This window comes from Triturus cristatus, chromosome 11, assembly GCF_964204655.1.
Source record: "Triturus cristatus chromosome 11, aTriCri1.1, whole genome shotgun sequence".
Taxonomy (NCBI): Eukaryota; Metazoa; Chordata; class Amphibia; order Caudata; family Salamandridae; genus Triturus; species Triturus cristatus.
In genome coordinates this window covers 313,238,203-313,252,149 of record NC_140594.1, presented here as the reverse complement: position 1 = coordinate 313,252,149, position 13,947 = coordinate 313,238,203, and the positions used below count along the sequence as shown (strand labels likewise).

Here is a 13,947-nt window from a genome sequence, read left to right as displayed (position 1 = left end):
CATGTGATTCACTGCTAGAGTAGGAGTCCTAGAAACCTTGTGAATCGAAAGACTACTTCGAATAAAAACAATTTGCAACAGTCCAAGCCCAATACTAGATTGAGATTGCAGGAGTATACAGAACAGCTCTACATCCTATGAACATACATTTACAGGGTAAGTAACATAAGCCTTTTTTTTTCTTTTCTTAGAAGAATGTTAATAATTTTACCTTGCTGATTTTTAAATGAAGCTTTAAACATATGGTAAATGCATCCATTGTGCTTGATAAGTCAGCGCATTCTAGTGCTTCATAGGTTTGCTTCATTATTTTGCTTTTATTTTTATATCACTGGCTTTAAAATGTTCAAAAAAGCTTCTGTAATGACCTCTTGCGTCTGTAAGGTGTTTTAATCCATGTCTCTTACTTTCTTTGCTTCTCTCTTAAGACACAGGGCTCACAAGCAGCGTAGTGCAGTAGCCAATACCCGTCCACCAGCAATCTTGCAGCCCACCTTTGGCATTGGGCCACCTCTTTCCTCATCCTCCTTGCCAATAGGTCCGCCCAAGCACAAAACCACTGAAAGGCAGGAAAAAGCAGACAAGTTGCAGAAGAAGTGTATGACTCCATTTCACCATCGGCCACCTGTGAGAGAAGATATGTGCTTGGGTCAGGATCCACCGGGGCAGAAGCTGGGGGTAGCAGAAGTCCACCACTCGCTGGAAATACCAAATACCAGAAAGTATGCCAAGCAAATGTCTAGCCCCCCGGACAATCAGACTAAGCATCTAAATCCAAATTCTGTTAATTCTGTTGACTCTCCAGGCTCTCCTGTTTCACCTCTACCTCCCACACTTAGTCCACAGCCACGAAGTCAAGAGCCAGAAAGCATGGACCATAATTCTGTTCCAGTGAACCCAGCACTTTATGCCAGTGGCCTCGAACTCCAACCATTGCCCAGCCTGAATGAAAGTACGATTATTATGGGCCAAAGGCTACCCTTAATGGCAGATGTCAGTGAGACTACCTTATACAGTGGGGTGGTTGAACAGAACTGTGAGTCCAGGTGGCAAGGTTACAGACTACCAACCTTCCATGACCCAGAGTTCAGGCCACCCGAAATCCAGCAAGACCAGCTTGATACTGGAGAGGACATCAACACAGAGAGTACTGCACTGAAAAGGTAATAGACAGCTGAGTGTGTAGCACATAGCAACCTCTTCATCTTGTGTTTCTGTATGATTTGATATTGTTCAGCCATTGAAACTTAAGATTCAGTGGCTCAGATTGTAGCTAGGGAATGTCAACCCTGTTTAACCTGTGACAAATAGCAAGCTTCTTGTAATGTTTTATTATTCTTCAAATATTTCTTGTGCTCACTGGTAGCAGGCGCTTGGTAGAATTGCCCTACATAGCAGTCCTCGTGAGTGTTAAACTCACAAGTGGAACAAAATGCAGTTAATCTGTCATCATACAATACTTTCATCAAGTCTGTTTCAGTCATGCTTACCAACAGTTGTTGCAGCTAGCCAAAGGAATTGTTTGTGGTTGTCAGTTATGCCTTCCATAGAATACTTTGACTTGAAAATAGAATAACTGTATTTTACATTGAAGATTAACAAACTCTAAATCTTTTATAATACAGAGTGCTGGGTTTGACTGGTGTCCTTCTTTGGAGTCTGTTCCTGACCTCCTGTCTTTTACTGTTTAAGCCTATCCAGCCTCTTGTGGCAGGGCTGTTGACTACCCGAGGATGTCTAATAGCTGGAGACAAACTTTTTTTTGCTGGCCCTTGTCCACTGTGTAAAGTGTCATCTGGGACCTTAAAGGAGGGCATTCTCTGCTATTGCCCTGCCAAATGGAGACTCTATATTTATAATGCTATTGTGTTCAGCTTACAATAGAAATTGTTTGATGGGAAATTTCTGAATGAACATGTTATGGGAGCCTAGGGAATAGTTGGTGAATAACTAAGTCTTAAACTTAAGAAAACAGTTACCTACCAAATTGCATTCATGTTATGATTCTTACTGTTTTATGTGCCTGCGGATGTTAAACAGGGTGTATATATGTTACACTATGGTTTGCTGTATTTTGTTGTAATTGATCTTTCAGGAAAAATCTACTTTCTGTGATGGATTGCTTTTATATATTTTCCACATAGTGTTTCTGTAATGGATCACTTTAGGTCTGGGCTAGCGATCACTTCAAATGTCTTGCCAGCAACATGTAATTGAAAAAATGATAATCATAAACAAAAAGTACAGAAGTATATTAAGGTTCTTTTAGTTTGCCTTTTCTTTTCATTGGTTTGTTTAATTGTAATTTATATTTGGGTTCCCCACACTGCTGTGTACAGCATGGTGCAGTGGTTCAGTCCATTTCAGCAGTTTGGTCTCTTGCACTCAGTGACATGTTTTGTCTGATCACATGTGCACATCTGCCTAAAAAGAAGTGGACTTCAGTGCAGGGCATAGGGGCCAGTAATTTACTTTGGCAATGGTTTTTCTTTCAATTCTTTCCATTCTGCCACACCCCTGTCAATGGCCATGGTTGTGCTGACCGTTTGGTGCCACCTTCTGCTTCAAAGGCGATGGTTCCAGTTCTGACTCCTGTTTCTGATCCGGAACCAACCATGTTTCACAGGGTTACGACATCCTGGTTTGCTGTTCTTAGATGGACCAAAAAATCCTCTGGCTAATTCCACCAGTAGCTCAGAGAACGGTTCAGCAGGCTCTGGTGATATCCAGGCTGGACTATGGCAATGTACTGTATCTGGGTGCAGACAAAGCCTCAGTACAATGGTTGCAGGTTATTCAAAGTGCAGCTGTTAGTCTTCTTTTCCATCTGCCTAGATGCGCCTCTTCGTCTCCTCTGCTCCACCAACTCCATTGGCTTGAAGTCAATTAGCGCATTGAGTTCAAGGCCCTTTGTTACACATTTCGGTTCAAATGTGGCCTTGCACCCTCCTATATTCAAAGATTGGTAACACCTTATGCGCCGCTCGACAGCTGAGATCCTCCAGCCTCTCACTGTTTTCAGTCCCCAGGTTTCTACTTGTCCATATAAGGGGTTGCTCTTTTTCTTACCTGGGACCCAAGCCCTGGAATGCTCTCCTAATTGATCTTAGGAATTGTCATTCTCTGTTAGCTTTCCGTAAGCGCTTAAAGACTCTGCTTTTCAGTGACCTGGCTTGATTCCTATTCTTCCTATTCTTGCCTGTTGCCTAAAAGTTCGCTGCCTCCACTTGTTCAGTGCGGGAGACCCTGTTGCGCGCTTTATAAATTTATAGAATAAATAAATAAATATCTCATCCTCTGTCACCCTTTACGATCAATTGGGTGCAGCCCATGACCTGAGAAGACTCTCCAGTCATGCATTTGCCTTGCCACTAGAACCTTCGAAAGCTGAAGGCAATTTTCGGATCTGACTCTGATGCTTTCTAGAGCTAGAACATGTTCTCCACAACAATGATGTAGTCAGACAATTGGCTCCCCGCTCACTATACGGATGCTACAATATTCATCACACTTCTAGTGATCTGGGCACATCTGCCCTCTATTGAGGAGAGCACATATTTCACACTGGTTGTTCTTATGGCCGGCGAAATCTTGGAGTTATATTTGCCTACTGTAGAGACTAAGGTTAATTGTCTTACCGAAATTTTGTGGCCAGGCCCTTTCACTTCTGACCCTTTGCTGCCCTTCAATGAGGCTAAATCTTGGTCAGCGCCACCAGGAAGTTGGCCAGTTGCTCAAAGCCATAGGGCAGTTGCTGAAGATCCAGCCTTCTTAATTCTGCACTAGACACCAGATCTCCAGATCCAGTTCATTCAGGCATCCATAAGTAAGGTCAATCCCAACTCCTTTAGAACTGCATCTGCTCACAGAGAATCTCAACAAATTGAAGCCATTGGTAAGATGTTCTCTTCCACCAGTTTGCCCCTTAGATTCTTGAATGTTGTATCTTCAGAATCATTACACGTATGCACCCTGGGGCATGCAAGCAAGATTTTGCCCACCCTTCCTGAGGAGTTTTGATATATTTCCGAGAGACAATTCTTGAAAGTCATGGCGTTGCCACATATATTTAGTGGCTCTTTCTCAACACCACAGATTATGTTAGCTGTTCCATGGGCACCAGAATGTTATTCAAGGCCATTCCTGGATGCGTGCCCTTAGCATTTACTGTGTCCTGTTTGACAGCTGAAGACTCCCCCTACTGAGGTTACTCTTTCCTGCAAACCAATTCTGCCAGCTGTACCAGAAGTTCTGGTGCTGTTCTCAGGTTTGGCCTACTCACAGAGGCAGCCCATTCAGCCTCTCTAACAACCTACTTAATCTTTAGCAGCTCCAAAGGGAAAGGTGGTAGCAGAGGCCTTGGCCACCAGCATATTCTGTAGCTTTTCTCCTCTTTGTCTGCTATGGCAGTCGCCAAGCCACTTTAGTTCCTCGTCCAGTGTTCATCTGGGGCTGGTAAGGGTTACAGTCCAATTTTGTCTGCCTGACTGGCGCACAGTTACTCCAGACAAATGGGTCTGATGGGTGTTCAATTTGGTTAAACCTTCCCCTTTTTTCCCTAGATAATGCTGCAGTAAGCAAAGAAGTTCAGATGCTGTTCACCAAATTGGCAATAGTCACTAAGGCAGAGAAGGCAACAAGGTACTACTCCCTATACTTCTTGATGTCCAAGAAGGATAGGGACTAGGGCCAATCTTAAACCTCTGGTTTCTGAACAGCTCATATATTGTCTCCTTGAGCCTGTCTTCTGATAATGATACATCCCTCTCCCTCAGTGATTTTACATGTTTTTTCTGGAGTTCTAAAACAAAAAACTGATTTTCTCTACTTGGTCCAGCTGTTGCTTCTCTATTATCCCTGTTGTTCCTATAAGCTTGTTTTGTGTCTCCCTCCGAGTCTGTACTCGTGTATGATGTGTCCGAGAATCAAACTTGTTTTTGGGACCTCTTGTTATATTTTGGTACCATTTTCTAATATCCTCACCTTCATTCATTGTTTTTTCATATGTTTTCGTATTTTTTGGAGACCTGATTGAAACCTAGGAATTTTAGGAAAATCTTGATCAATTGAGCAATGTATATGTGTGGAGGTTTTTATAGAAACAAATGGGACATTGCTTTAATGGCGCATTGATTGCTCTAAGGTATAGACTGGACTCATTTTAACATACTAGATTGTTTGATAAAAAGATGTATAGTCATTTTTATTTCTCGGTCTAGAATATTTGCGTAATATATACATTTTGTCCTGAGAAGGTGGTGTGAATCATTTCGATCTCTATCAAAACGCTGAATTGACAGATATTTTTAGTTTTATTTTACAATTTGTGTATATTTAATTAATTGGAAATTGTGTAGTCATGAATTTTAGGTATCAATAAATGTATTCTATAATAATGGACCGTGCAAAGCCCATTTTAACCTATGAATAAGATTTTATATATGAAGATAACATATGAAGGTTTTTCATGAAAATAAATGAAAATATTTTTTGAGGACTTAGTGTGACAGATATTACTTATGCACGTATGGGAATATGCTTGTACATTATATTAATTACCGTTTAGTACATTTCCATTTGGTCTAGATAAGTAAACCTTGGGTCCCATTGATTGAGGGTGCACAAAAGGGAATTTTATTTATGTCTTAGATTTGTATATATCAAAACAAAGAGAGAGAGAGGGAACTTCTTTGTCTCCACACTTATTCCCCAGGAGTATGAGAATAGACAACAAAAGAGTGAAGCCAAAATGTTAAGGGCTAGAAATGGGAATCACTCATGTTTTTAAGAAGGGTCCTCACTCACCAACCTAGTTGGTGATATGCTTCATCATTGGACCCCCACCAGAGAGGCAGATTGCCTCTCCGGTGTGCTTCAACACCTGATTACAGCGGAGCAGGATTTTTTGAGTGTTGAGTGCAAGTGATGGTGCAGTAAGTGATGTTAAAATAGTCTTTACTACTCCTTTAAAAAAAAAAAAAATAATGATGGGGTAGTGGGACTAGATTAAAAAGAGATGTGTGGTGGAGATTGGCTTCGGCTAATTCAGTGGCCCAGTTGGACCAAAACCAACTATCATTCTTCCTTGTCCTTCTGGTAGCCCAGTACATAAGCAAGTGAAAGTCAAACATTGTCTAATTCTTGCTCTTCCTCTTTCATCCTGACTGGAAGAATGGGATTTGTTTTGTCTAGTAAGGTGTAGAATTGGTAACAATCTGGACAATAAATGAGAGGAATAGGGAATGGTTTCAAGTATACATAGGTGTACGACTGGCTTTTAATGTTAATACTTTAATATTTTGTTACTGTTTTAAATTATTATTTGCAATTTTTCTTCTGTTTTAGACTTTTGGCGCAACCCAACAAACGGTTTAAAATCTTAGAAGAAAAACGTCCCTCCACAGTAGATCCCCAAAGCGACCTAAATCCCTTAATGCTTCTGCAGCCATCCAGAGAGCGAATGGAAGACACCAGTGATCCATACACTTTTGATGAAGACGGCATTAAGTACAGCTTCACTGACAGCAAGAAATACAAACTGGAAATTGATAAAGATCCACATAAAATGGTAAACTTAACTGCTTAGAGCATGAGGGATTGGAACTAGTCCAATGTATATTTGGGTTCGATTTCTTTCTTCTTTATTGACCAAATAAGGTGGTAAAGCATTGCTAGAAAGTATTCAACAAATCCGTTCTGGCCAATCAATGTGTTAGTATGGTGCCTCCGATTAAGGGGTTTGCACCTTTGAATTGGTAAATATTCAGCTATTTCAGCTTTGATACCATGGTATAATACTCACTGCATTGCTCAAAACCAAAGCACCTCTGAGGCCAACTTTAAATCCATATGTTCGAGGCATATGAGCTGCAGATCACACACTGTGCATAGATCGCCATCTGGTGTTGGGCCCGGATGTTTGCACTTTGTTGTCTTGGAAGACGTCTTTGGCAGTCACGAGATAGGCGGCGACTCCTTTGGGCAATAGTGCGCATGGGCATCGACTCCATAGTCATATTGGTTTTTTTCCGCCATCGGGCTCGGATGTGTTCATCGTGCTCCAATTCGGTGTCGTTACCGATATACTTTTCGACTCAAAATCCTTCACCCAATCTTCGGTATTGTTTCCATCGCGTTCCCATACGACGCGCATCTCTTGAAACTTGAATTCTTCAATTCCGGTCGTCGTCGCAGGCCTTCGGGCCTACCTGCACCATTAGGCCTTTGGCTCATGGAAAGGACTCCCTTCAAAAAGTGTCCTAAATGTGGATCCAAGTTTCCACACGTCGGTCTTCATGAGGTGTGTAACCTCTGCCTTTCACCCGAGCACGAGGCCAAAGACTGTCTAACTTGTGCCTCTTTCCGCTCCAAGAAGACAATTAAGGATCGTCGAGCTCGAAGAACCATGGCTCGATCATCGACATCAATTCCGGACTACATCTTCCAGGAAGGCGTCAACGTACCCGAGCAAGAGCAGATCCAAGAGGGCTATATCAGCGCCTCCGAAGCCGACGACTCAGATGTCGAAGACATCACTCCGGGGCAGCGGGTCCCAAGTACTGATGTCGACCCCTCCCCACCACCCATTCCCAAAAAGGCTTCGGTCACACCTTCACCTCTGGGGCCTAGGTGCACACTGGGACAAAGCTTCACGCCCCGCCTTCGGGCTCGGCAAAGAAGTCGATACACAGGCCTTCAGGCCACTCTGGATCGAGCCAGCCTGCCGTTGGTGCAGAAACTCCATCCCTGGCACCAAAAAAAGAAACCACTGCCTTCCTCCGCACCAACGCCTAGCTCCAGAGCGACGCCTTCGGCGTCGAACTACATTGGTTCGAACGTCCCGGCTCTGAAAAAAAATTGTCGGAACAAAGTAAACACCCGGTTCCAAAGACCTCGGGCACTCAGCCTTCGGAGCCCAAAAAACCCTCGAAACCGAACAAACAACTGGTGCCGAAGACCCTACCAGAACCCAGGAAAACTCCCGATTCCAGACCTAAGGAGCACAAAACGACTCCAAAACCTCTGCCACACACACAGTCGGACCCGAAAATATCAGCACCGAAACACATTCCAGAGGAGGAGCTTTTTCGACCTGATCCAACCCAAAAAACGCTTCAAAAAGACCCCAACACAGGTCAACTTATACTTGGTCCTTCCAAGAAAAGAAAAATGGACAAACCTGTACCAGCTCCACTTCCTTTAAAGAAGATAGACATTGCAACTTCTCCTTTAAGGATTCCTTGTCCACCTCCTCTTCCACACCACTCTCCTATCCCATATTCACTGCCCTCACCATCTCCTCCACCTCAGGATGATGATGTCACCTCTGACAACGAAGGGGATGATCAACCTTTAGGGGAACCTAGTCCTCCTGGTAGCCCAAAAGACCCATAAGATAATTATGGCACACCAGATGTCCCAGACACACCACAGGATGACATCTACCCATCTAGACCATTCCCTCCGGAGGACACTATAGGATTCACTCAGCTCATACACAGAGCAGTAGAATACCACGGGATGAACTTACAGACAGACAGACCCTGTAGAGGAAGATTTCCTCATGGACACTTTTGCACCATCCCAAAGGTCCACTTCCATTCTCCCAATGTTAAAAGGGGTAATCAAACATACTCCTGAAGTGTTTAAGGATCCTGTAAGGGCCAGAGTCATTAACCCCAGGGTAGAAAAAAGTACAAGTCTGCCACAGCTGACCCTGTTTATATTAAAGGGCAGGTACCCTTGGATTCCTTAATGGTCTCCAATGCCAGTAAAAGGGCTAATTCCTAAATCACAGGAGATGCTCCACCTCCTGATAAGGAGTCAAAACTGCTGGACGCATCTGGTAAAAGAACGGCGTCCCAAGCAGCCGACATATGGAGGATTGCCAACACACAGGCTTTGCTGGCTAGGTACGATAGGGCACACTGCGACGAGCTAGAGACCCTACTATAACACCTTCCAGACGAATATAAAACACGAGCCAATGATCTCATCCAGGGAGGGAAGCTCATAACTAATACCTCTATTCGTTGTGCTCTGGACGCTGCAGACACAGCATCCCGGGCTATTAATACCAGTGTCCTTTTACGCAGACATGCCTGGCTACGCATTTCCGGCTTCAAACCCGAGGTTCAAACTACCCTATTAAATCAACCGTTTGACCAGGAACACTTATTTGGGCCCACTGTAGATTCATCTTTGGATAAGATGAAAAAGGATACCGACACTGCCAAATCAATGGGAGCTTTGCAATCGCAAGCTCCCAGAAGTTCCTTTCGTTGCTCCTCTTATAGGGGTGCCTCTAGAGGTTTTACCATTGATAACCCCTCCACTTCCTACAAGAGTCCCACCCAGACCTCATCTAACAAAGGCTAATACAGAGGAGGCTACAGGGGCAATAACCAGGGTAGAGGCAAAACTACCAACTCGTACCGCCTCCACCCTTAAACAATGACTTTCCTCCACTCCCCCCGGACCACTCTACTCAGGTCGGGGGAATATTGCTACATTTCCTACCTGTCTGGAACAATATTACCACGGACAGGTGGGTGAGACAAATCATCCAATCTGGTTATTGCCTAGAGCTCACTTCAATTCCCCCAAACATACCACCCAAACAGCGTCCAATGTCAGCAGAGAATTTAACACTTCTAAAACAAGAGGTGCTTTCCCTCCTAGAAAAACATGCCATAGAACCAGTTCCCCTTCATCACCAAAACACAGGGGTTTACTCCCTGTACTTCCTCATTCCAAACAAGCATTGGCATAGCCAATAGGTCTCGCTTTGGGGGCCTTATAAGTATTTAGTTATGCAGCACAATATCCTTGGTGCAACAACATCAACTGTTGCATGGCTAAACACTTATAAGGTGCCAAAGGCGAGACCTATTGGCTATGCCAATGCTTGTTGAACCTTGGGGCAAATAGGATTTCACGAGCTCTCAACTATTAAGCAGCAGATGCAGTAGCTTTGATACAGGATAAGGTTTAGTGGACTAAATCCTTTCTGGCCGTTTATCGTAATAGACATTTTGAAACTGCTCTTCTTGGTCAGATGTACCTCTGAGTACTTCTGTCCGAGAATATCCAAAAGTTCAGACAAATCCCGCCTACTGACTCAATGTAGCTAGTATTGGTCTGAACGTGAGGCGCAGGTGGAAAGCCAGAACCATTCAACTCCATTTGTTTGCTTCAAAACCCTAAACCCAGCCAACTAAAATAGCGTTTTGGCAGTATTTTTCCAGGACTTCGCAAAAGAGAGTGCGAGAATGGGCCAACTGGTCAAAGGAATGGTACACCCAGGAAGACATAGTATACTCTCTGGATAGGTAGCTCAGATATTCCGACATTCTTAAATTGCCAACAAATGGAAAGTCCGCCAATGGCAGGAATAAATGGATTGGGCATCACACAAACCAGACAACCCTGAATGTGAATACGTTATTTCAAGGTAAATCTGGTACAAATGTGCCTCCGCAGTCTTATCAGTTTAGGTCAGTCTTTTTTGTCAGACTACTCCGTGGACTAACTTATATTATATCTCAAAAGCAGATGGGCAACTGCTGTGGGGTCACTGAGACACTGACTTAGGGGTTGCTTCAAGGACCAGTGATGCAGAATGACCCTCCTCTACCCATCGGTTTACAAGTATGTCTGTATACCACATAACCTTGTAGAGAACAGCATTGATTAAGTACACTGGCTTAACGTCCAGCACATATTAACCCCACCCCCATCACATACGTGTGCCGAAGATGACCCCTGTTCAAAGACTGAATGGGATTTCCATGGAATGAATTGGTCGGTTCTCTTTCCAAGTAAAGGGTACTAACACCTGCATCACTCACTAAAATCTCACCTCCATCAGTGTCCTATAGTCTGACTAGGGTGCATTAAACACACACTACTGAGTGCGGGTGGTACATTTGTGGTTTGTGCTATGGTGTGTATTAGCAAAAGAATTTGAGCACTGTCCGTCAGTGGTCTTGCTTACTATTGAGCAATCCGAGGACAAAACCGAGCAGATCGGAAAAAAAGATTAAAGAGATGCAGGTTGGAACAGCTGTCCTTGCCCCCTCTACAATCCTCAACAAAATGTGGTTTTTCAGAGTTACTTTAGAAGAGAGTGAGGCGGCCTCCATCTTCCTCCTCACCCGAGCCGTACTCTGAGCTGGACATCCCTCCGTCCTCATTCACCTGCTCCAGCCAGGTTTATCGTTGGGGTGTGGGTAAAGTGGGGGGGCATCAGTTTGACGACCACTTCTTTAAAAGCTAGTAAAGAAAAAAATAGACTCCGCCAAGCATTAGCCACTGCTGCAGCACAAAACTCCTTACTTGCCTGTGGAAGGTCACGCATACCTAGAGCGCGAGCGCGCTGCCAGCTCCTGCTGGTGTTAAGTAAACAGTTGGAAAGGAGCAGGTCGCATCAACCAATGGGGATGGGAGCTTGCTTTCATAGACGTGCTCTGCCTCAAGGGCTCGGGGTAGGTGTCAAGCCAATGTGTGGTTAGCTGCAAGATCAGTGCACACTCCTGGACCTCACACCATCACATTCTCAGGTGCTGTACGCTTTTTTTAAAAACTTTAATTGGAGCGCATGAATGTGAGTTTAATCATCACTTGTATATTTGTACAAAGCCAGCATATTTTACTTAGGCCAGTGAGTTTGAGGTCTAAAGGGATTTTCGTAGTCTGCAGTGACCTTTTCAGATTTTAAAATACCTTACAATTCTTAATTATAAAACAGTATTAAAAATACATTTTGAACTCATCATATTCTTCAGTATAATCGACGGTGTACAGCTATGTGAGTATTCTCTGCCATTTATTAGTAACTTACTGCTCCTCGACAGCAAGAAAGGCTAAGCTGACCCTGTCTACGAGGCTTCAAAACGAGCATTAGGGGACAGAGTGTCTGCTCTGTTCTTGTTTTCCAGGTAGATTTACTAATACAAAGAATACTGCATTCTTAAGAAACTTACAGGAAACCACAATGCTGCCTCAGCAGTCTACGGCCATAATATTATTGTGCAATCTATATTTGTAGTATTTCTATGTCTTCAGTTTGGTCCTCATAAAATTGTGCAAATGATTCGACTAATAAGTATATTTCTGACATTACATTTATATGCTTACATTTAAAAGTAGCAGCGTAATCTATGTATTTCTTACATTAGCTGTTAGAAATATTCGCTTTATAACTTGAGAGGCTTGAACTGTACCATAGTAATATGTTCTAGTCATGTTTTATTTGGAACTTCACCTTTCAAACCTATTTTTGGTTGGAAAATTGCTAAGTTAGTTAAGCGCTTGCTGATAAAATCGGTGTACTCAGAAAGTTTGGGGTATTTTAAATCCCAGCAAGGCCCACTCAACCCTTCGCACTACCTAGGTTGATAGGTACAGTAAAAGTACAGGTAATTGGGTAATAACTACACCCCCTCTGCCCTTTACTATAAATCCCTGTATAAAGATAAGAGCAAACTTTTGTTCTTTAGGGAACATAGGTACACACGACAAAAAAATGAGGCAGTTCAATACGGATTTACATAGGAAACACCTTTGTATATCCTTTTTAACATCAGTTGTCTACTATGTATGAACTTCTGTACTGACCTTTTAACTTTTGGAATTAATCAAACAGGGAGGCAGTAAGAGGATACCTTTGAGACCTTATAGTGTCGAAAGAGATTTGAATAGAATTTAAACAATTGTTAGGTAGCATGTGTAACAAAAGGCAGTAAACTAAAATAGACATTAAAGAAAGATCAATAAAAAAACACATTAGCAAGCGCAGAGCAAAGAATAAGCAAAGATAGAACCCCCACCAGGCCGCTATCTGCACAGAAAGCAATGGTAACAAGCATTTGCCGCGCAACGCTTATAAGCTGTGAAAGTGAAAGTGATCGCGATGCACTTAATGACCCGTGAAAGACAGATGGCGGATGCGCGCGGGCACGTTCTCGTGAACGCAAGCGCTAGGCCAGCCAAAGCGTGGGGTTGCACTTTGAAAACCCACCTACTAAATGTCTCACAGAGCAGCGCATGCGCTGGCTCAGGCGAGACCTAAAAAGGATGGAACCCTGAGACCTATCTTGGACCTCAGACCATTAAACCTCTACATACAATCAGAACATTTCCATATGATCACTCTTCAACAGGTCCTCCCTCTACTCAAACAGGGCAACTTCCTTGCCATATTAGATCTCAAGGACCCCTACTTCCACATTCCCATTCACCCAGCCCACATGAAATATCTTCAGTTTGTGGTGGACGGTCAGCATTACCAGTTCAAGGTTCTCCCATTCGGAGTCACCACAGCACCCAGGGTCTTCACAAAATGTCTGGCAGTGGTAGCAGCCCACTTACAAAGACAACAAATTCACGTCTTCCCATATTTGGATGACTGGCTCATAAAAGCCAAGTCACATACCCAGTGTGTAAATCACACACATGCCACAATCCAACTACTTCACAACTTAGGGTTTACCATAAACCTCAGTCTCACCTCCAACCATCCCACATCCAACAATATCTGGGTGCCACAATAAACTCCTCAACAAGCCTTGCATATCCCAGTCCAGCCAGGATAGCAAGCATGCAAGCCCTTATAACAAGATTCCAGCCGCAACACTCACTTCCAGCTCGAGTGTTCATGCAACTCATAGGGATGATAGCCTCTTGCATATTCATAGTAACTCATGCAAGACTACAGATGCGCCCCTTACAGGAATGCTTGGCACGTCAGTGGAACCAAGCTCAAGGTCAGCTGACAGATCTGGTGTTGGTGGACGGTCGCACACATGGCTCTCTGCAGTGGTGGAACACCCAAAACCTTTCCAAAGAGCGACCGTTCCTAGAGCCGGTTCCACAGATTGTGCTAACAGCAGACGCATCGCTCACCGGCTGGGGAGCTCATCTACTTCATCACACCATACAGAACAC

General features: G+C 43.6%; 1 protein-coding gene across 2 annotated transcripts in view; it reads left to right on the top strand.

The window, feature by feature from the left end:
* The window catches only part of MED13L (mediator complex subunit 13L), a 964,037-nt gene that overhangs the window by 676,036 nt on the left and 274,054 nt on the right, over positions 1-13,947 (top strand). For both annotated transcript variants that reach the window (XM_085634904.1, XM_085634903.1), the window contains exons 10-11: positions 429-1,163; positions 6,346-6,568. In XM_085634904.1, coding sequence (XP_085491030.1) covers positions 429-1,163; positions 6,346-6,568 — 958 coding nt within the window. The remainder of the gene's footprint in view (positions 1-428; positions 1,164-6,345; positions 6,569-13,947) is intronic.